Source organism: Erithacus rubecula, assembly GCF_903797595.1.
Source record: "Erithacus rubecula genome assembly, chromosome: 3".
In the NCBI taxonomy this organism is placed as follows: domain Eukaryota; kingdom Metazoa; phylum Chordata; class Aves; order Passeriformes; family Muscicapidae; genus Erithacus; species Erithacus rubecula.
In genome coordinates, this window is record NC_136689.1 from 101,414,455 (window position 1) to 101,437,262 (window position 22,808).

The 22,808-nt window shown below is 39.7% G+C and overlaps 2 protein-coding genes across 2 annotated transcripts; one reads left to right on the forward strand and one right to left on the reverse strand.

The window, feature by feature from the left end:
• On the forward strand, nt 1-11,629 carry ENOSF1 (enolase superfamily member 1; the record flags this gene model as incomplete). Its single annotated transcript, XM_079299541.1, is given in 4 exon segments — nt 1-81; nt 6,769-6,939; nt 11,466-11,541; nt 11,544-11,629. Coding segments are annotated over 4 exon segments (414 nt in total), but the record flags the coding sequence as incomplete, so codon positions are not given.
• Nucleotides 11,630-11,940: 311 nt separating this feature from the next.
• On the reverse strand, nt 11,941-22,808 carry TYMS (thymidylate synthetase). The gene is made up of 7 exons (XM_079301898.1): nt 22,511-22,808; nt 22,188-22,261; nt 20,792-20,966; nt 18,749-18,850; nt 17,389-17,564; nt 15,964-16,035; nt 11,941-15,119 (listed from the first exon to the last, which is right to left on the reverse strand). Exons 1-7 carry the CDS (start codon nt 22,680-22,682, stop codon nt 14,982-14,984), a joined length of 909 nt encoding a protein of 302 aa, XP_079158024.1. The 5' UTR covers nt 22,683-22,808; the 3' UTR covers nt 11,941-14,981.

The window sequence follows — 22,808 nt, forward strand, 5'->3', positions numbered from 1 at the left end:
GCTGTCAAGGCTTTGTTTATTCATGTGGTCAATAGAGACATGGGAGAAATTGTCAGCAGCTTTGAAGGCTTCTCCAGAGAGGTTACCAGCAGCAGGCAACTCTGCTGCGAGAGACATTTTAGGTTGCCATTGTGAAAAGGATAGTAACAAATATGTAAGTTGTGAATGTTCACAAAATAGTTCTGCTTACATTCTTAGAAATTGGGAACACATGTGGTTCTCTGGCAAGCCAGTGTGAAACTGACCACTCAGAAAGAAAGTTGCACATTTCTGCACCTTTTTTTTTTTTTTGTGTGTGTGTGTGTGTGTGATTTTTAACCAATATTAATTGTTCTTTATATTTTTGCCCCCAGTATTAGTGACTTTTCCCCTTGCTGTGTTATCAACACCTTTTTTGTGTTGATACTCACATTGGTATCAAATCTCTTTGGTGACACTGAGGGGTCTACAATTCTTTTGCTTAGTAGATTGGACCAGAGAAGGGCACTTGGCTATAACTGTTGTGAAAAAGCAGCTCCTGAAGCTCTGCAGGCCAAACAAGAGGGAAAGGTGACACCCATGGGACCTCAAAAAGTAAGAATGCCTGTTAACTCAGAGAGATTCCCTGCTCTTGGTGCCCTCATGGGCATGTGATCTTGGTTTTGAGGTCATCTATATATTTAATTTGCTTTAAAATATCAAATAAAATACAGTCATCGTTGAGTGCTTAGAGACTCTGCCCATGCAGAGGATGGAAATTTAAATTAATTTTTGCAGGATGGAAAATTGTAGCCACAGCACAGCACTTAGTGCTGGAATTGGTCAGAACATTACAGAGTAATTTTGTGAACTCTGGCATTTCTGAAAGAAAATATTTTTGCTGAGTCCTGTTTCTTCATATACCCTTCTCTTGATTTAATCTTTCTTACTCATTTTCACCTTTTAGCCACTTCCCTACTGAATATGCCATTGATGTGGGAGCCAAATCTTGCATACTTAACATGCTACTATTTATTAAAAATAAATAGGAGCCATAAAGACAGCCTGGTTAGAAAGAAAAATTAGTGAACAAAAGATATTGTCTGCTCAAAAAACCTGACATAGAAAGGGCTGCCTGGAACTGAGAGCTTGGGACCAGCTCTGTGAACCAGTGAAAAATATCCTTGAAAAGGGCAGCTGGCCTCTTTGAAGTGCAACCTAGAAACCAGAAACATCCACAGATACCACTGACAAGCACAAAACAAGGAGACTACAACAACATTTTGTCATGTGAAGGTGGAAAACAGTCTGAAAAAAATTAGCTCTGAAGGAACAGAAAACAGCATCCCAATTGTCTGGGAAAAATAGAAATGAAACAGGATCTATTGGCTGCTTAATGCCCCACTCCCTCTTATGACTATATTTATGTTTATCCAAAAATGAGCCTGAGAACTTCTTGGTTGGATCCCACACAACCTTTCTATGAGCATTTGGGCTTTCCCCAGGGATACCTGACTGAAAATAGAGTCTGTGATATGGATCATTTTGTAAATGGGACTCTACTATCTCTCTTGCTGTCTAGGTCTGTCCTCTTTGCTCCCCCCAGGTTGTTCCCACCTTGTGAGATGGTTTTGCTGCTTTTAAAATCTGACTAATTCACTACATATCAATAGCATAAATATTAATATAAATAGTCATAAAAATATCTACTGTTATATCACGGATAAATTTGCTTCATTCATGATAAACAGTACTCTAAAAAAGATAAAATTGGCTACTTGGCTGCTGCTGTCATTGCTTGTACCACAGTACTGATTCCTGTTATTATTAATTGATACCATGCTGTTGTTTGATAATATATATTACTGATGGCAGATATTCATTTGTAATAACTTGATGTATATTCATTCATATTCATTTTATTAACCATAGATATGTTTTTTAGTTGCAATTTTTGTGGTATTTGTGGTAATCTGCAATAACGGAAAGAAATTTAGGGCACAAAGCTTTCACATCCACAAACCCATAGTCATTATCTCTCCACACCTTTTTTAATAACCACTCTACTAATACTGCTTCCATAGTGAAACCAAGTTTAAAAGGGTGCTCAATCCTTAATGATTTTCAGGAGAAAGTGTAAAATGTTCTTGCTCAGTGTTAGGAACCACTTTGCTTTGTTATCAGGAATTAATTTTGCATGCCAAATGTAAATGTTACATTTTGTGACATTTCCTCATAAAGAAAAAAGTATCTGTGTGTTATAGCATCACTGTGGCTCCAGTTATTTAATTTGTTTTGTTTTCTAGTTTATGTGAAAGTTACAGGTTCGAGGTGGCCAGAAAGTCTAAAGGACCTGGGCCCTATTAGAAGAGTACATGTTTCAGCTGGCATCCAAACTAAAATTGTCTTACAGCTCATTTCAGACAGAAGCTGTGTCACTGGCAGGGAGTGTTGCTTTCTGTCCAGAGAAGTCCTTCTCTCCCAACACACCCGCTTCCACTGTCTGCTCTCAAGCAGAGATGCAAAGTAGCCTCTCTCCTGGGGAAGCTCCACAGCTTGTCTTTGCCCTCTCTCACATCAGAGCTGGCACTGGGGACTGATGTCTACAGCTAAAGGAAGCTGTGTATTGAAAGAAGGTGCTTTAATCTGTGACTTTGTTTAGGGTTTGGACCAGAAGCTGTTTTTCTTTAAGTCTGGATAATTGGGAGTTTATTTTAGTTTTTGTAATGGCTGGGGGCTTTTTCACAAAAACAACTCCTTACTGAAAGCTACAAACTTGTAATTTAATTGTCTGTGCTACCATTGTCTGCTAATAAATGCTTGGCCTTCATGTGTTGATCTGTTGGCTGAAGTGATCAGTTGTTTTGGGAGGAAATCCCTCCAGTATTAAGATCTAAAAGATCCTATTCTAAAATAACCTGGTATTTCCTTTTCTGAGAGCAGGAGGTATGAGAATAGGAGTGCTTCTCTGCTTTAATTTGACAGCTAAAATTTAGTGTGACTTGGCTTTCCTGTTTAATCTTTTACTCCTGCTTGGATGGAGTTTAAAAAGAAGCTGAAAAGTGCTTATTATTAGCTATTCACAGCCATGAAATCAGGCAAACACACATTTGGCAGTGCAACACAAGCTGATGAGGGAGGGGAGTGTGAAGGTTTAGAATATCTGCTGTTTCAACTCCCTGCTTGCTTCAGAAAAATGGGAAAAAGATTGGCAGCCATTCCTCAACTGACTAGCATTACTTAATCAATTTTTATCATACTATTTTATCATGCTGTGGGTTTTTAAAAAATTTATATGTTGTGCTCGAAGCAGGCTGCCAAGCATTTGCTATTCTGCATGGAATACAGATATATACTGGTGTGCTACCAGAAGAGGAAGCTTGTGGTAAGCCATCTTTCCTTCAAAGCTGGAGTTTTGGTACCCTCCATTAATCCTAATCCTGGTCTCATCAGTTTTGATGGGAATAATTCTGTCAGAAACACACCATCAGCCTGTGAGACTGACAGGCTGGAGGAACAATGGTAATGACGAAATCTGGAATGTGAGGAGACTTTGATCCAGTCCAGTGTAATTTGATATTCATTCTTGTTCCCATACAGCAATATCCTAAAATGGACTGCTTGGGAAAAAAAAAGAAAGGTGTGATCTTAAATACACCTGTACCTGATGAAAACAATGACTTTGCATCTCTTAGAGAGTGGGAAGGGGACTGTGTGAGATGAAGCCTGTTGTTTGCTGGCATCTTCTTGTGTGTCCCAGGAGTGCAATGTCAAACATCAGGTTTGTGCCACGTTGGTGATGTTTTGCCATGTAACTCTTTGCATTGGGTTAGCAAGGAGCTTGTGCTGATCTCTGCTTTTTCCAAGGATTTATCTGCCTTGCAGTTCTTTTGCAATAAAATATCTAGAGAGAAGAGGGAAAGGCCTTTTTGGCCAAATTGATCTATTTGATTAAAATGCCAGGTTTTGGGAAAAATAAAGAAATTAGAGCATCTCCAGTCCTTCAGTTTTCCCAAATGCCATTCTCTGATGCATTATTTAACAAAATAATACACTGCTGACTAAAACACAGCCCAACCTCTAATTATCCTTATCTGGTAAAGAACAGAAAATGTTAAAGGATGGATATCTGGCTTATTCAGGATCCTATTCCTGGCTGGGCTGCTCAGACCAGCAGTTAAAACAGATTTGAATGTTCAATTTTGTAGCCATAAGATTTAAATAGTATGTGAAGTGGGAAATGCTAGCAGATGACGATCAATTTTCACTGCTTGCTCCTAAACACTTAGAAGTTTTGCTAGACTGATTAAAAATGTATCATTTTAAGTCCATTTGGGAAGGTAAAAAAGTGGACCTAAAACCATTTCAGTGATTTTCCCAGCTAGGCAGAGTGTTTATGAATGAAGATATATCCATGGAACTAACATAGAAATCTCTTTATTGGTGTATTGTGTGTAACAGTGAGTTTGCATGGGTACAGCTGTTGTTGGTTTATGCAAGGGGCTTATGCACATAGGGATTCTCAGGGGGGCACTATGAATTAACCAAAAGTATGATCATTAAGAGTGTTAATGAAAATACATAAAATCTGTGCTTGGATAGCTACCTTGAGAAGCACAGTACCCATAGCCTATGGTAACTTCATGGTTGAGAAATGGAAATGTCGTCTTCAGAGTCAACATGAACCTCAGCATTTGATAAACGCTGCTTTAATCCAGAAATTCTGGTTGCCATCATTTTGAGGGATACTCTGGAACTGTCAGTGGCAGAGGGCCCTTGGCTTCCTTTATAAACACAATCCCTACTGCAAAAGACAGCTGCATGTGCCTGACTTTTTGTCTTAGTTTATTGGTGTCAGATCAAGGCATTTTTCTTTCAGAAAATATACACCTTGGTATACCTAGACATACTGTTGCCAAGTTATGGGATGTTCCTACCTGGATTAGAAAATTTTATTTGTTACACTTAGATGGGTTGAGGAATTTGACTCAGCTGTATGTTACTGATACATCTGATCTAAATTTCTGATGGTTTCTTCTAGATACTTGTGAGGAAGAAATAAAAAAAATATTGTAATTACATGTAAATTAATATTATTCTAGATGCAGATTGGTGGAGTTATTTGGAGATGTATAATCAATTGATCTAACTTTGTTTGCAGTTGCACACATAGGCCTTGAGAGAAGGCTGGATAACGTATAGAAAACACTTCAACTGAGTGTTACACTTCTGTGTTTTATGTTTTGAAAGGATGAACTGGGCCTAGTCCAACTCTGGCAGGTCTGTGATATGGGCAGTGATGACTTTGCTTCTGTATCTCTCCCAGGCTCTCCCCTCTTCCCCTACTGCATAATGCTGCATTGCAGGAAAACAGGAGTGCTGTGGGAATGCTGAGGGCTGATCACAAGTGAAGATGAACGCGTTTCCCTTAACTTCCAAAACACCATCGCTGTTTTATTTTCAGAGTAGGATGAAAATTACTCACAAGGGAGAAATAACAAGGAAGTTCTTTCTGTAAGACAGTGATGCTAAAACTGTAAAATCCAGTTTATGGATTCAAGTTTTTGGCCCCATTAATCATTCATAAGCAATCTATTTCATGTTCCAAGTATACATATACATTCAAAGTAAAAGTGGGTGCTTATCTACAGGATGATATTTACAGATTGAGATCTATACAACAAGTGATTGGCCAGACAAAATAACTGTGAATATCCCTTTTTGCTACTATACTATGCTATTTTTTATTTAAAACCATTAGATGATATATCTCTTATATGCATTTATTGACAAATATTGGTTTTTTCCTTCTTCAAATCCTAAATAATGAAATCAACAAATGTTGATATATTTCAAGGAACAGCAGTATTGGATATGACCAAGGTAGATGTATTACTAAGAATTTTATCCTGTATTTTTGTGCCAGAAATTCGAGTCTGCAGGAGAACTCCACTACCAGGATTGTCTTCTAGAAGATTCAAAATGGTTTTTATATTCAAGGAGGCTTCCAGGGTAAAGCCTGTTAATAATTTTAATGGGTATTTTGCCAAAAACAGACTGGAAAAGAAGTTATTCAAACTAAAATATCTGAGTGAAAATTAAAAAGTAGATGGAAGTAGCTCATTTTTATTTTGAAATGTTACTCTATTGACTGCTATGGGTCAGATTATTTGCCCCATATGTTCACTGACACACCACAGCTGCTGACCTACTCTGGGTGCTGCAGTGCAGCAAAAAGCTTTCATGGGATGCCATAAATCATGGAATGCCGAACCAGGAACTCTGTCAATATAGAATGTCAAGGACCTGAAGAGCCTGCAGAGGAATTATGATGTAACTTTCAGATGATTCATTTTTTATAGAAAGAAAAATTCTCCCTTGTGTGGGAGAGAAATACTGCTTCAAAAACTCATTTAAACTACTGCACTTTTTTTTTTGTGAAGAAGCTTTTCAGCTGAAAATTTCAGGCAGCCATGTCCATGTTTTAGTGTACTTTACTTCAGTATGTGCTGCCAAAGATATTCCCCACAGAAGGCTGCTCTACTTCCTACAGGTCCTGATCTGCTTAGTTTGAACCTAGTCTGGATATTGACATAGTCACTGCAATTCTGCATAAGAGTAGCCAAAAGTAAAATAAAGACAGAACGGCAATTCCAACTTTTCATTTGCTTTCTATTTCCTGAATTTCTACCACTTCATAAAAATTTTGCAGTTTGACAGGAAAAATAACTCTCTAGAAATCTTTGCTGCATTTGATTCTTATTTTTCTTATCCCAGATGCTGAATGCAAAGCAAAAATGAGAAATAAAGGAAGCAATAGAGTGGGTCACTGAACCAGCTGAGTTTAAACCCTCATGTATTAAGGAGCCAACTTTTCCAGATGAGGATATGTATATCCAGATGGGACATGCAACTGTTTCAAAGCTTGGAGGTTTAATATTTTATTTCAATAATACTAGAGTGACTCCAGACAGTACTGATGTAATGTTGATACTGTTCCTTCACATATTCAGAGTTCAGTTTGAACTAGTGATTCAGAATATTATTAAAAGTATTTTCTACAGGATCTTGATACATATTCTGCAGCTGTATTCCCTTAAGTTTAAAGAAATAGTTTCTTTCTAAAAAAATATGTAAAAGGACTGCAATGCTTGCATAAGGAAGGCAACCAACATTTAATATGAAATGGGAATGGATTTTTTTAAAAAATCTGTGGTTTCCAGTGAAATTGGAAGTTTGGTTCAGAATTTGTGTTCCCAACCTGGTATACTTAGCAGTCATGTTAAAAACCCATATGTACTGTATGTGCATTTCTTTACTGCTCCACACACCCTGTTATATAATTATTTACATTGCTTGTGGACAAGAGAAAACAGAAAAAAAAATCAACAAAGAGTTTTATAACATGTGTTGCATTTTCCACAAAACACATATAAAATAGTGTGCTTTTGTTCCCTCCTTTGTGCTACTGAGTAACTCCACTGGGAATTCAGAAAAACCAGAAGCAAGTCTTGAATATTTGTTATTTCCTTGCAGACCTTAACAGTGCTAGGAATTGGTGCAGCATCCAGAGAACATGTGAGTGTATGTAAAAGTGCTTTGGGCTTTTTCCTAATTACTGTTTGTTTAATGAATCTACTGCATAACCTTTGGAGCAGGCACCAAAACTCCTTTGCATGAAGTTAAACACTAAAGCTGAAAATTACTTGGTCTCTATTTCAGTTATTCTCTACCAAGATTCATCTAATCTTCCTGGTTCATTCTTCCTACATGTAATTTCTGTGAACAACCTGGAAATGACTGACTTTTTTCCTATTTTTTACTATTATTATGAAAATAAATGCTAAAATTTAATATTTCTATATCAGTGAGAAATATGAAAGAATGCATACTGTGATTGTGATTGCCTATAGGAAGGGTAGAGAAGCAAGGTACAAAGATGAAGTCCCTGCTGCTCTGTGGAGCAAACTGCAGGTCCATGAGAAAGTCTGGATAACTTCTGTGCTGAACAGTGCAGGCTGGACAATGTGGATTATGAAGCACTGAAGGGCTGGTGAAGCTGATATCCCCTGTAGCCCAAGGGTGATTTTCCAGCTCCCATTTTCATTTTGCTCTGTGGGTTTGGTGCTTCAGCCAGTGTTCTTCTCAGCACAGCAGTCATGTGTAGACATGTCCCAGCATGAAGGAGTGGGGTTTAGAGGGGAGAGGTTCCAGGCTCCTCTAATTGCACCAACTCTATTTCTGCTGCTCTAACTCATCTGTAAATATCAAAATTCCAGGAAACCATGCTGTTAGCAAGCTGCAAGTCATCCTCTCGGTGGCACCAGTGGCACTGCCAGGGGTGCAGGAGGGCTGGGGAGCCAGGGCAGGTCTGAGGGAACAGCCAGGAATGAGAAGGTTCTGACGAGGTTACGGTGCCAAGACAGCTCTGAGGGCAAGATGTGTCCAGTGGCAGGGAGCAGGGTCACACAGAGCCCAGGACAAGGTGTGACAGTGACAGGGAGCAGGGTCACACAGAGCCAGGGACTACAGCCTGGCCATGGCAGTGAAAACAGGGCCAGGGTCAGAATGGCCCTCAGGGCCCTGCCTGGAGCTCCCTCTGAGACTGATGTGTCCTCTCACCCTACAGAGAAATAAGTGGGATCTGCTGGGATTTGCTGAAGAGGAATTTAGTTGTTGTATGGTGTAGGGAGCATTTCAGGGGGCACAGAACCAGCACAGGGACACAGAAATGAGAAATGGACAGGGATTGTTGGAGCCAGGCGAGGGCTCAGGCAGACCCTGCACAGCCCCAGAGCCCTGGCGGGGGTCAAAGAGGGGATTTTCAGATGGCCCCTGAAGGGCATCATGTCCCCCTTGTGAGGGGTTCACTCAGACTCACGTTTGGACGAGGCTCATGCTATGGGAGATTGTGCTGGTTTTGGCTGGAGTAGAGTTCATATTTTCACAGAGGCTAGGAAAGAGATGTGTTTTGGATTTGTGCTGAGCACAGGGTTGATAACATAGAAATGTTTTTGTTATTGCTGAGCAGGACTTACACAAGGCCAAGGCCTTTTCTGCTTTTCATACTGCCATGCTGGCAAGGAAGCTGGGCGTGCCTGGGAGGTTGGGAGATGACACAACTGGGATAGGAATCCCAAACTGACTAAAGGGGTATTCCACATCATGTGGTGTCATGCTCAGTGTATAAAGTGGGGGGAAGAATTAGGAAGGGGAATGTTTGGAGTGATTTTCTTATCAAGTAATTGTTATGTGTGATAGGGCCCCACTCTCCTGGAGATGGCTGAACACCTGCCTGCCCATGGGAAACACTTAATTCATTCCTTCTTTTGCTTTGTTTGTGTACACAGCTTTTGCTTTCCCCATTAAATTGTCCGTATCTCAAGCTGTGAATTTTCCAGCTTTTTTCCTTCCAACTCCACCCCCATTCCCAATGGTGGGGGAATGAGCAATCAGCTGCCTGGGGATGCTGGCTGGGGTTAAACCACCACAGAGGATCAGAGCCCAGAGTCAGGTTTGTCCTGTGCAGCTGCAGGTCTGGCTCTGCACTGCTGGCTTAGGGCTTGAGGCAGCCTGAGACACCCGGCAGGTAGGACACCAAGAGAGCCACCTGCTCCCAAGGACAGCAGGGCAGAGTCCTCCCAGCCAGCCTTGTCCCACCTCCATTCAGGAGCAGGGGGACAGGGGGCAGTGAGGTGGCCCCAGCCTCAAGTGCTGGGCACTTCCCTGGGGATGGGGATGAGCAGAGGCCAGGAGTGAGGACAATCACAGTCAGACATGGCCCAGGGTGTGCCCAGCCAGGATGGGGTGTTGTTCCACAGCCAGACACATCCACAGCTGTAGCACAGCTGGAGGCAGGTACACCTGCCATGCAACCCAGGCAGAAACAAAGGCCCATGGGCAGAGGGTCTGAGCCCCAGGTGAGACTGGTCACAGCAGGTGACTAGTCTGGCCTTGGGAGGAATTTGATACATTTGCAGCTATTTTAAAAGGGTGAAACCTGTCCTTTCCCCCAAGGAAAATCATTGCTAGCATTAGTAATAAGTCTGCCATCAGCTATATTTAAATACTTTTTGCATTAAATATTTTTAATGAGTCCAAAGACCAGAACTAACACCCAGATATATCATAAATGGTGAGGTATCAGCAGATAGGCTGATACTTTTTAGAATACCAATCTCCAGATTAAAGTAAATTGGTTTTTATTACACCCATCTTTTTGCCAAATATTGACACCAAATCTACAGAGCCAAACAACATGAATTAACAAATTCTCAGTTTTTTGCAGCAACTGGAAACAACAATGATGACATTAGCATAATTTCTCTGCTGCCAGTTTCTCATGCCAAGCCCTGCTATAAGCATATTTAATTGTACTTCTCACTCTCAGCTGCCTGTGTATCAGTAGATAGGACACTTTGTTTGCAGAGGGGGGTGTTTTATAATGATTATCACGTAGGATGGGTTTGAATTACCCATTAGTATAGCCTTGCTTTACAAATTACAGGCCAGTCCTGAATTTTGGCTTTACTGATTGTTTTATATAACCTTTTTCTTCTTTTCACCATAGCATCTGAGAACCACATAAACATTTAATGTACTTATCCATGGGATTCCCACGTGAATTAGGGAAATGCAATTATCCATACTGGAAACATGGGAAATTAATATGAGGCCTGAATTGACAGAACAATTTAGTCAAGCTCCAGACAGGAAATCTGTAGCAGAGCTGGAAATTGAATCCTGACTCTTATCCAAGTGTATCTCAGCTACAAGGCCATTTCTCATCTGGATGGACTGGCCTCCAGGAGGAAGAATGATTTCCTACAGCAGAATCACTATTATTTTCACTTTAGCTGCCTCCAAAGGGGAATAGCTGCTCATTCACACAGCCAAGCATATCCCAAACCTGTGCAGTCCCAAACATATGAATCCTGTCCCCAGAGTGCCCCTAGTGCTCCTGCCTGTGGGACACAGTTAGGTGACCAGAGGGGTGTGAGTTGGCTCCCAAAGGAGCCTAAATGCTAAAAGATTTTGAAGGAGTGTGTGAGGCAATCATCTGGCAGAGCTGCCAAATCAGTTTGAGTGAGCATTACATAATAGTCTCATTACAAACTCGGCGTGCCTTTGTGCACGTTAAGCCCATGTCCGTGGCCTGGAACGGAGCAGCCATTTCCACTTGGCATTTTCACTTCACTTTCACTTAAGAGATTCAACATCCAGTTAAGTGGCAGTAATTTCCAAACTCAGTCCTGTACAGCCATGCCCTTTGGCACACACTGATTTTTATTCAGTGTACCTCAGTTCATTGTGTCAGGTGTAGTGTTCTTGACATTACAAGTATAAGCTGATTTGTCATACTGATAATATCCCTGAAGTTCATCGAAATTCTCATATGATCTCTCATTTAAATTTAAATAATTTGGGTTTATAGAGACACACACAGAAGACACACTGTACAAATGCTTTTGTATGAGTTGCCAGCAGCTCTTATGCTAATTTGGAAGTCTCCAGGTCTTAACTTTCCATTTTCTCCCTTACACTGCCACAACAGAGTGATATTTAAACATCTTCTACAAGCCAAGGCCTGAGGTGTCTCCAAATTGACAGCTGCAGGCTGGGAAGTGTGAATGAAAGCTTGTCTGTGCTGCTGATGGCCAAAAAGTTCTAGAGAAATGCTCTGCAAAATGCAGCAGCAATGAGAAAATCTTCCTCTTACCATCCTTCAAGGCAGTCTGATTAGTTTCTTCAGCTATCTTGATTGTGATTTCTGAACATAAGCTTGCATGCAGTGCTGTAATTTTTGTTGTTTCATGTGATGCACTGAAAGGCTTTGGATGTCTTAGTGTGGCAGCCATCTCTAGTATGGATTTGAGGCCTCTGTCAATTAGTCCAGCACTTGATAATGTTTGATCATATCTGAAATGCTTGAAAACAGGTTAGTTATATAAAGAAATTCTGCTAACAACTGACTCTTTTTTTTGATTGCTCTTTTTTCCTTACAAAGCACATTGCTACATGGTGATCACAGCACGTGTTTGTGTTGTTACCCCACAAGTTCACCTTCCTGTAGGATGCAAAGGGAAGTTAGAAGGGTTGGTTCAACTTCAAGCAGGTGTTTGTGGTTTTAATGAAGGCACTTGAAACCTGGGCTGCATTCCATATTCAGACACTTCACAGGTGCCAGTCACTATGGTGACAAACTCACCAAGTCAGGCTCTTTACAAGACTTGATTTTGATGGCTGATCAGTTGGTTGTTTGTCTCAAAAATTCAGTTCGTTCTTTTCTGACCCTTCATCTACCACCATGTACTTTGTGGTGCTGCAGTAAGGCAAATTTTGCAACATAACATGTCAGAAATAGTACAGGTTACAAAACTTGTCTAAGGTGGAATGTAGAAGTTGGTATTTGACCAAAGCGGTAAGAAATTTCATTGCTATCTCTTGTTGAATGGCCCTTGGAAAGTGGAGAAAGGATGCATCTCTTGAAAGTATCAAGAAATGCCCCATGTTTTATCTAAAATATTGTTCTGAATATGGCCTGCAGTCATAGTAGTCATCTTTACAGCTTGAACAGTGTTAATATTTTGCAAATCAAAATTCATTGAGTACCTCCTATTTAGCTCTATGTATTAAAATTTTTCAAATATTCATATTTTGCATGAAAGCTCCTAGAATTCTCATACCTATGGATTTTAAAATGTATTTTTACTTTTACTCACATTAAAGTGTGCTGTTGAAATGCTTTTTACATCTTTCTGATCTTCTGAGCACCATTAACATTCTTGGTCTTCAAGGTACAAGCTTCACTTCAACAGGTATTTGTATTAAATTGTGCTGATAAATGGGAAAGTGGACTTGCAATAAATTCCTATACTAAAAACTGGGAGCTCTTCCAGAGCTATAGAGACTGGTCTGCTTATATATGCTATATATGTCTATACACTAACTCCTCTGTAATTTATGAAGAGAAGTAAACAATTCCCATTCTGAATTCTTCTCTTGGCTAGGTATTCCTGTCCTGGATAACCAGACTACTAATTCCCATTAGTAAAGCCCTGAGGCCAGCTTTATTTCAAATCATCTCTGGCTACACTTGCTAAAATGTCCTGCAGAATCCACCTCATCTGCAGTGTTACATAAAGTGGTTTCCAGCAAAAGGAACTTTACTTGCTAAGTGTAGGCAGAACTGTTAAAAGAATGTGCAGCTTAATCTGTTTCCTTGTACTTTAGAGGATTGTAGGAACACTCAAGAATCTTTAACTTATAAAAGTATACACACAGTAAGGAGTGGCTGAAAACCTACAGCTGGGACATACCACTAATGAAAGGACAACATCTGGGCCATCTGAACTAGGTGACTTTAGAATTTCAGACTAGTAGAGCTGAGATAAAGTCTATCAGGAGGAGCATGTGACAAAGCTCTCAGGAGTGGTAACAAGAATGTTGCTGCTACCTGTGAATTCAGTAATTTGAGGGAAGATCCAGGTGTGTTCAGCTACAGGTTGGCTACTGAGCATTCATTTAATGCAGTCTAAGTAAAGGATGAGGTTTGACCATTCCAACCTTCTCACAGGATCTAAGTTGAAAGAGCAGATAGTCTGATCATCTCTCTTCAAGAATGATGCACTGCAGTGTATATTACAAACCTTTCTAATAAGCTGTGATCTCTTTACATTTGGTGTGCTTACAACAGGCTGAGATTTTTTTTTTCTGTGCAAGCTTCTTGAGTTGGGCTAAATGTCAGGAAAAGAGAACATCTTTTAGTGCTACAAAAAAAAGTTATTCTGAATATCAGTGATCAGTATAAGGAAAATCAGCATAATGACATGCAAAAATTAATTTCTATATAAAGTATGCTTTTCAAAGTTATGATCAATTTGATTTAGGAAAGATTCAGTGGTCCTCTTATGCAGGACCCTGACTGAAATCACACTGATTATGAAATTTTTAGAATTATATGAAATTATATATTTTTCCAATATCTACCAGTTTATTGACTTTAAAATTTAATTTAAAAAATTACTATTCATTTTTCCACATGTTTAGATACGTATTGCATAGCCTGTGTCTGAATATTAACCACACATCTACTCACAATTACATTCCTGAAGAGGAATTTTATAAGTTACTGCAGAAGTTACAAAGATGAGGAGACTTGAAAGCTGAATTCTGCTACAATTTAATTAATGAACTCCATTCCTAAAAATACTATGATCTCTAGGTTTTACTGCTCCAGGCTGCAAAATTAGTCCATATGTTTGTGGGATCTGGTTTTAAATGGTGACAGACAGCTGATTACTAATATTATCTGGTAACCTCTCTTTAACTGCAACTCTCTTTGACTTGTATCAAATTTATGTAGGGTTGGGGAATAAAATGAAAAAAAAAATCGCTGCTAGAGAGACATTATGCAGAGACTGCATTTCCAGCAAGGTTCCAATAAAACCTTTTGCCTTCCTGATGGTTCATGTGTGAAGACCATGGGAAGTTTGTTTTTCTTTGCCAGATGTTACCCTCCAAGACACTTTGCTTTCCAACTCTTTTTTACTACTCACTGTAAAAAACCACAGCAGAATTAAATATGCATCATGCCTCACAGAAGATATTTTTTTAAAAAAGCTTTATTAAACATACACTCTTTAGAATATATTTAACAATTTCTCCCACCTTGAAGAAATCTATCACACATACAAGTTCTTATTTTCAGTACCAAATCAAGCACCTAAGCCTGTGCTACTTACACACAGTAACTAAATGTTAACAGAAATGGGCACTGGTAACTGAAACAACATGTGGAAAAGCAGCTCTGTAACAACTCAAAACTGGGTTAACATCTGCATAGCATATCAGGAATAATCTCTGTCCTGTACAACTACAGAGTAGCACTGAAGGCAAATCTGGTCTGTGATTATTTTACAATAAAGCAAATACCTTTTGAAGGATATAAAAGTCCCACTACTTTAGAGAAACTAAGTAGCTTAGGACATTTCCACATTACTACTTAATGCTGATTTATGCCATTAGACAGCCATCTCCATTTTAATAGGTGGATGAGGATTATAATTTTCAATCTTGAAGTCTTCTGCCTTGAAGTCACTGATGTCTTTAATCTCACGAAGAATTCTGAGTTTGGGAAAAGGTCTTGGCTCTCTCTGAAGCTGAAATAAAAGCAAGCTTACTGTATAAAGCTAACAGTTGAAAGCAGAGACATTGTGTTTTCAATCTCAAAAAAGATTACACTATGTAGGCTTTCCCTTCCAACCAAGGAGACTTATACTAAGGAAAAAAAAAAATGAAGAAAATTTCAATACAGTTGGAATCTACCTTAGTATTTTCACAGGGAGCAGTAGCATTAATTTTCAGGTGAATTCCCTGGTCATCCAAATACACTACATGAACTTTCAGTTGGCAAATCAGTTCTAGTGGTTACAGATTATATCCCTTCCAGGGGAAATTAAATTGGAAAATCTGACCCAAACATGCATTAAGTATTCTACAGCTTCTCACTTCTCATCATTCAGGTCTGGATCAATAACTAATTCTCTGGATAGTTTCAAACCATACTAATAATGAGGACATTGAGTCCAAGCTTAGTCTAATCAAATCAAACACTGATTTTATCCTACTGCAACAAATTACTTCCTGAAGAAAATGTAGCCTTTCTCAATCAAATAGTATTACTGATTAACTCTGTGAATTTTAGTTATCCTTTTCTCATATATTACAAACACATTTTATTTTGTGTTATTTGGATTAGGTGGAATGCTTCTGAGTAGTACACAGATGTGCATTTCAATCATTCAATCATTCAATTCATTTCAATTATTTCTGTTTGCAACCTGAATTGAACAGATGTTAAGATACTACAGTTAATAGGATAGAAATGAAAAAAAAAAGCCACACAAATTAATAGCTGCAATAGGATATTTAAAATATTAAGGTAATTTTGCATGGAATAAGCATGCAGAAGATAAAAGGATAGAGTACAGATTAAGCACTTACTTGGACTTTTAGAGGTTCCACATGGTTCAGATATATGTGAGCATCCCCTAAGGTGTGTATGAACTCTCCAGGCTGAAAAGAATGAAGAATACATGTGGTTTTCAAACAGCCCAAGAAAGCAAAACATAACAATGCTTACAGTATTGATTCTCAGCATATGGCTAGTGTGGAATTGCAGCTTCTGTACTGGATTGTATCCTTGAAAGCTATGAAGGGCACAAGCTTCTCTGACTAATTCATAATTAATGGAAAACATAATGAAATTTCCACTAGCTTATCAAAAAAATTATCTTTGAAATCCTGCTATGACAGTAGCTTTGGTAAATGAATGGAGCAATACTGATCTGCTCACTGAGACAGGAACAGGTGCAGCAGTGACATCCAGTTTTTCCACTCCACTTCCAGGAAGTACAACTCACCAAAGCCAGCTTCAGAGCATTTGCTTCAGCCACTACTAAACAGCAGTGGAGGTGTCAGGCACAGGCAAGCATCCAGATGGGGTTTGCAAGCTTGCAAGTTCTGTGACTTCAGCAGCCCCTGAGCAATTGAATTTAACATGGGGAAGTTTCACTGGCTCTTTTACCAGCCTCTGACCAATATCAGTCAGCCCTCAGATATGTTACACTGAAACCACCAAAGCCACAAGAGGAAGTGGCTGAGAGGCAACAGCTCGACATAACTAAACTTCACTTTTCTTAGTGCCTTGGATTAATTTCTGCAGCTGCTGTGAAGTCTGATTCTTCCCCTGTTGCCCTGTTTTAAGAAGTTCCCCTTGCTGGTGGCAGGAGGATTAGGCACAGAAGAACTTTCTAGTGTAATTTTTTATATGCCCTAAAGAAAAGGGGTTTTCCCTTGTACAAGCCTATTTAAGTTTCTCTGCCAAATTACAAAATACAGCTCTGAAGTCAGGGCAGGAGTTGTTTGAGTACATACTACCACTCCACATAATCATCTACAGTAGGAAATCAAAGAAATACACAGCTGAAATTATAGGTGGAAGTTAGGTGGGCAGAATATCCAAATTAGAACCTTGACAGCAACTGCTGAGCTACTGTTCACTTCCAATACACGCATGCTACAAAACCTAGTCACTTGTATATTACTATCCCATGAGGACAAGCACTCAGTTCAGATTTTTAAGACAGTGAACAGGTCAGTCTTGACCTGTCAAGACAGTCTTGACAGTCAAGACATAAAAGAATCTTCAGCTTAACCTAAATTTTAAAATTCTTACATTGCTGATTCTAACTGCCCATACAAAACAGAGGCAATTCACATCAAATTCACAGGGCCCTTTTTTACACATATTTCAGCAAGATGTCAAACTATGTTCATTACAGTTTATCTTGCACATGACATAAAGAGCCTTATCTTTTAGTCTCTCATTTCTCAGACAAGAATAAAAAAAAAGATTAAATAGCTTACCTTCAGCCCTGTGACATGGGCAATCATGTATGTGAGCAGTGAATAGCTGGCAATATTAAAAGGCACTCCTAGTCCCATGTCTCCAGATCTCTGATAGAGTTGGCAAGACAATTCACCATTTAGAACATAGAACTGGCAAAGGGCATGGCATGGAGGCAAAGCCATCTGGGAAATATCTAGGAATTGAAGTATAGAAGGGGGAAGGGGGGGAACAGTATCAGCATTAGTGTGTTATGAATGTAGAAGAATGCCAAACCTAAACAAGCATGTAATGAGATACAGTAGAGAGCAAACTTCACTGTCATTCTGCTTTTTCTCTTGTTTATAAGCACCTGCTGCCCAAGCAATTAAGTCCAGGTCATGACAAGCTGTCTCCTGGGTTTTAGGACCAGAAAGTCATAAACAGATATTTCACAGAACAGATTTATACCATAATGCTGCACAGCAGTTTATTTCTACTTACCTTGGTGAGGCATTTGAATTCCCTACAGGAAGACATTAAGAGTAAAATTAAGTACAACCCTAAAGCAAATTCCAATTGCTTCATCTTACTCTCTTCCCACTGCAATGTTCTTGTTGAGATGTAAAAAGTAATGACCATTTAAAAAAAATTCAGAAACCAAAAGATCTTTTGAATGTTTTTCTAAACTGAAAAGAGTGCAAAGAGTAAAATTACAGCTTGGCAAGGAAAACTTTCACCAGATATCTTCTGAGAATGTTTACCCTTGAAAATAACAGCAATAGCATGTGGCATACCCTTTCAGACAACTGTGGAAAATGCTGTGTGATTGTTTTGGAGCACAGATCTATCACTGGTGAAAGTTAAATATTTTCTTGCAGTAGCTCTTGTTTAGAAGTTGCCCTACAGAGTGAATGGATATCTATGTATAAACAGACCCTATCATATGATACGGGTTCATCATACAAACACGCCTTCAAGGAGAAGACTGCAACACAAACAACACTTTTGTTCTCCAGTTTTAAGGGTTAAGTTTACAATAGATTACATGACTAAGGCCAGACACATTGCTTTAATATAGTTTATAATGGTTTGGGTTTTTTAACATTTTAAAATAAGAGTTACTGTGTTTGAATAGACTGTATGTCAAAGACACTGGTGAATCCCTCGCTTTTAACTCTGAAGAAACGGTTCATTATTTTTGAGGTCTGAACATGAGGATTAAGTAGAAACACAATCAAAATTATAACCCCTGGCCATTTTTATTGCACTCCTGGTAGTTTTATAAAGGATGAACAAGAACACTGAATGGAACTGACTGTTGACACAGGAACAGAACATAATTTAGCATACAGCAATAAAATGTGCGACCGCATTCACTTCACGCCAGCTGTTCAATACCTTTGGGATTCCAAGCACACATAATGATTCTTCTGTCATCTGGGTTGGTTTTGATCGTTTCAATCACTTTTTGCAATTGATCAACTCCTTGGTTGGAGTAATCTGAAGAAATACAACAAATAAGATCTAAAGCAGACAGATTCAAGTCATGGGGATTTTTTTAACACCCCACCCGTGTCCCACTGAAAAGTGATACCCAAAGGATAACCTCTGAAGGTTTTACTGCAACTTTGAAACTGACTAATAAGTTGGCACCATCCAAACATAGATTGTTCTTTGTCTTTCTTAGGATGTTCCAGAGCTCGTAAAATTCTCATTATTATATTTCTGTATGATCCCTCAATTCTTTTGTGTGCTTTGACTACCTTTAACACTAATTTTCAACAACCTGACTTTAAGACCAAACAAAAAAGTCTGTATAATCACTAAACCCTGAGAAACAAAAGTTGCAATACTAAATACTGGCTGGACAAACCATGATATTTTATCACTCATGTGATTTGTTACCCAAACAGAATGAGAGCTGTACTGGAACAGACAAGATATTATCACCTAGTCAGTCATGGTATTAAGACTGATTTGATTATTGCATTTCTGGATTAAAATGCCTTTCTAGACATTCAATTTGCATGATACAGTGCTCTTTCTTATATATATCAAACAAAACAAAAATAAGCCCAGACCAGTGTGCCAAATGCCAGCACTCTTTACACACTCAAAAGTAGAAAGTTTTTGACAGATGAAAAAATGCATCCATCTAGCACTCTCAAGGTCATGTATGAAAACTAAATTTCCATAGCATTTAGCTCCAGAAAGGAATTTTAATCATGTGTAGCACAGGATATTACATTTCACCCAATGAATTTTAGGCTCAATACCAGTTACGTATGAAATTTTCTGAAATTACCTGACCATTAGAATGGATTTCAGAATAAAAAAGTCATTAGTTGTCAATCATTCTTCTGACTTATGCCAATGAATCAGCATGGCTGGTAACTACTTTTTTCTAGTAACTTTTATTGCAGCAACACCAAATTATGGTTACAGGGAGATCTAAGCTGGCAAACAAGGTAATAACACACAGTTAGCATCTCAGGGATCTCTTCTGCCAGCATTACCATGCCAGGAGCCTTGTCAAATGGTTATGGTTAGTTCCTGAAGCTAATTACCTATCCTTTAGTAATGCAACTTAAGGAAATCTATTTGTAAGGAAAACTATGGGAATTGATCTTGTTCTTTATTTCCATGCTATGTTGTGTCTTAGACCTTTTAAGATGAGAAATTCTGTAAATTTTCAGATGTGTTCAGGTCACAATTTGCATAATTTGTGTTACTATAAAACTGTATTCTGCTAGTGGTCAACATGCCAGTACTAAGTCTAATATCTGTAATTAATGTGAGCTGCAATTTGAGGCTGTACTGAAAACAAAATTTTAAAACTCAACCAAGAAATCTCACCTAGATAACTAACCATGTTGTTAATCCAAGTTAAAAAAAATCACACCACATAGTGACAATCTGGTTTTTGACCCCTTTTTCTTAACAGCAGTTCTCTAAGCATTTTCTACATCCTCTCCTTGAGTGACTTGGAAAGGAGGAATCAATTCATTTGAGAGTAAGTTTAATAGACCAGTTCCACTGAAAACATCAACAGGTACTGCATCACATCACACCCTCTCACAGCTGTTCTGTCCACAGCATCATCAGCTATGGAAACATCCTACTTTGTTCCAGGTGTGGAATAGAAAAATCTTTCTCTTCCACTGCCCCCAGTGAATGTAGTGCACTGATGCCAGTTCTTTCCAGCATAACAATTTCATGGACCCTGTACTGGCATACAGAGATGGCAGCCTGTGTTCCACTGTTATCAAATGGAGCTAAGTCAGGTTTCTGGACTGCAGCACACACGTCCTTCCAGCTATCAGTAACCACATCTGCTCTAGGCAAAAGAGTAACTGTGTGCTTTATGACTCATCTGTTCCACAAATACCAAACTGCAGCATACAAAGCTATACAAAGACTGATGCCATTGGATGCCATTACCTGTGTGCATATCTTTGTATTCTGCTCCAAAATGCCTCCACTGGAAACCATACACTGGTCCCAAATCACCCTCCTCTCTGCTGCTGAAACCCTGCTTATCCAGGAACTCACGGGACCCATTAGCATCCCAAATCTTCACACCTTTTGCAGAGAGCTCTTTGGCATTTGTAGAACCCTACAAAACACAGAAGTCTGCATCCTAATTCCAACACAGAGGACAGGACTTAAAACAGTTGTATTAAGCTTTGCTAGTCCACAGTATTTCTCCACTCATCAAGGATGAACACTGTAATTAATGTACTGGATGAGGCTCTTGCACATGGACAGAACTAAACTTGTGAGCAACATCCTGTCATGGAGATTGAAGTGCCATGCTGCTGCTGTTTAACTCAGGATTCTCACACTTTGTGGATGCACAAACAGCCTCAAGGTCAACTGTGCAATGTCATTTCATACTTGCAGAAAACAAGATGTTACTTTACAGATTGGTGAAAATAGATTAACCAAAAAATGAATGGCCTAAGTACGGCCTTTGCCATGCCAAGCCACCTATAATAAGCTTAAGGTCCTAAAAATTCTTTTCTTAAAATGGCAGAAATGAGAAAATAACCCAGAAAAAATGTCACTGAATCCTTCAAGAGGTCCAAAGCAGGACATTCAAAAATACAACACAGAAAATGCTGGTTTTGGGGAGTATCTAGTCTTTTACATTTGAAAAGCAAGCAAGAAAACAAACAAAAAGCTTATAAAAATGAATTTATAAATTTGAATTTATAAAAAATGAATGTGTATTTCAGTCCTGCTATCTAGCAAGTGGTTATGTAGACTCTCCCATACCTGCACAATATCATAACATATAAAGGAACACTTCCATTGTAATGAACTACCTATCATTGAATTTTATTACATTAGGTACAGCTATTAGCTCTGTTAGATCTCATTTTTATGGGACTAAAAAGCATTTACATCAGTCTTACTTCCTCTGCTTGTTTCTGTTTAAATCAAGCTATCTCAACATTAAAAAGCAGATCATTAAATTACCTACTATCTATCTCATACTATTATTTCTGATTAAAACACCATGAAAAGAGACTACATTAGGCCTTATATCTGTGGAGTATATTCAAATTAGTACAAGCCCTCACTATTTCAAATTTTCTTCCTTAAAAAGAAACAGAAGAGAAACTGATAGCAATGGTAGCAATAGTCTGCACTAAAATGCAGAATGTCTTGAAGGTAATGGTGGTCACAGCATTAGGGGCGTAGGGTCACAGTTAGGGGGGTCTGTTGTAGGAACGGAAGCATCTGCAGTTTCCCAAATGCCTTAATGCACTGCCCATCAGCTCTTGATGCCACTCGCGGGCCCACCAGCCCCAGAGACAGCCAAATACCGAACCTTGATGAACCACAGCAGCTCCTCCAGCACTCCCTTCCAGAACACCCTCTTCGTTGTGAGCAGCGGAAACTGATCTGGAAAAGAGTTCCAGAGTGTCAGCGGGGACCAGCCATTAGCCAGGGTGAACACTGAACTTTTCCCCACAGAGAGAGCAATGCCACCGCCTGACAGCGTGAGGCTGGGATATGAAGTAAGGATGTGCGACTCCCATGCTCAGATGCCTGGGGTGGGAAGGAACGGGACATGCCCACACGGAGCCCGGCTCAGGGGGCAGGAGCAGGGGAGGGGGCAAGCGCAGGGGGCCGGGGTCCGGCGGTGCCCACCTCTCAGGCCGTAGCGCGCCTGCATGCCGAACACGGAGATGGTGCCGGTGCCGGTGCGATCCTCCCGCCGGTGGCCCTGCTCCAGGATGTGCCTCACCTGCTGCAGGTACTGCAGCTCGCCGGGCTCCGGGCGGGCGGCCGCGGCGCTCAGCAGCTCCCCTTCGGCGGGCATGGCGGCGGAGCGGCTCCTGCAGGCTCTCCCCAGCCCGCCAAAGCCCGCAGTTCCCGCCAAAGTCCGGCTTTTCCGCCAAACGGCGCCGAGGGGCGGGCGGAGAGCAGCGGCACCACCGCCGCCTCC

Excerpts from the sequence above, each read along its gene's own strand:
- TYMS (XM_079301898.1), bottom strand. The coding sequence starts at position 22,682 with ATGCCCGCCGAAGGGGAGCTGCTGAGCGCCGCGGCCGCCCGCCCGGAG. Across the intron at positions 16,036-17,388 it reads CCCATGTCACAGGGCTGAAG|CCTGGAGAGTTCATACACAC; the intron begins GTAAGCTATTTA and ends CATTCTTTTCAG. Across the intron at positions 15,120-15,963 it reads TGGAACCTCTAAAAGTCCAA|CTTCAGAGAGAGCCAAGACC; the intron begins GTAAGTGCTTAA and ends CTTTTATTTCAG.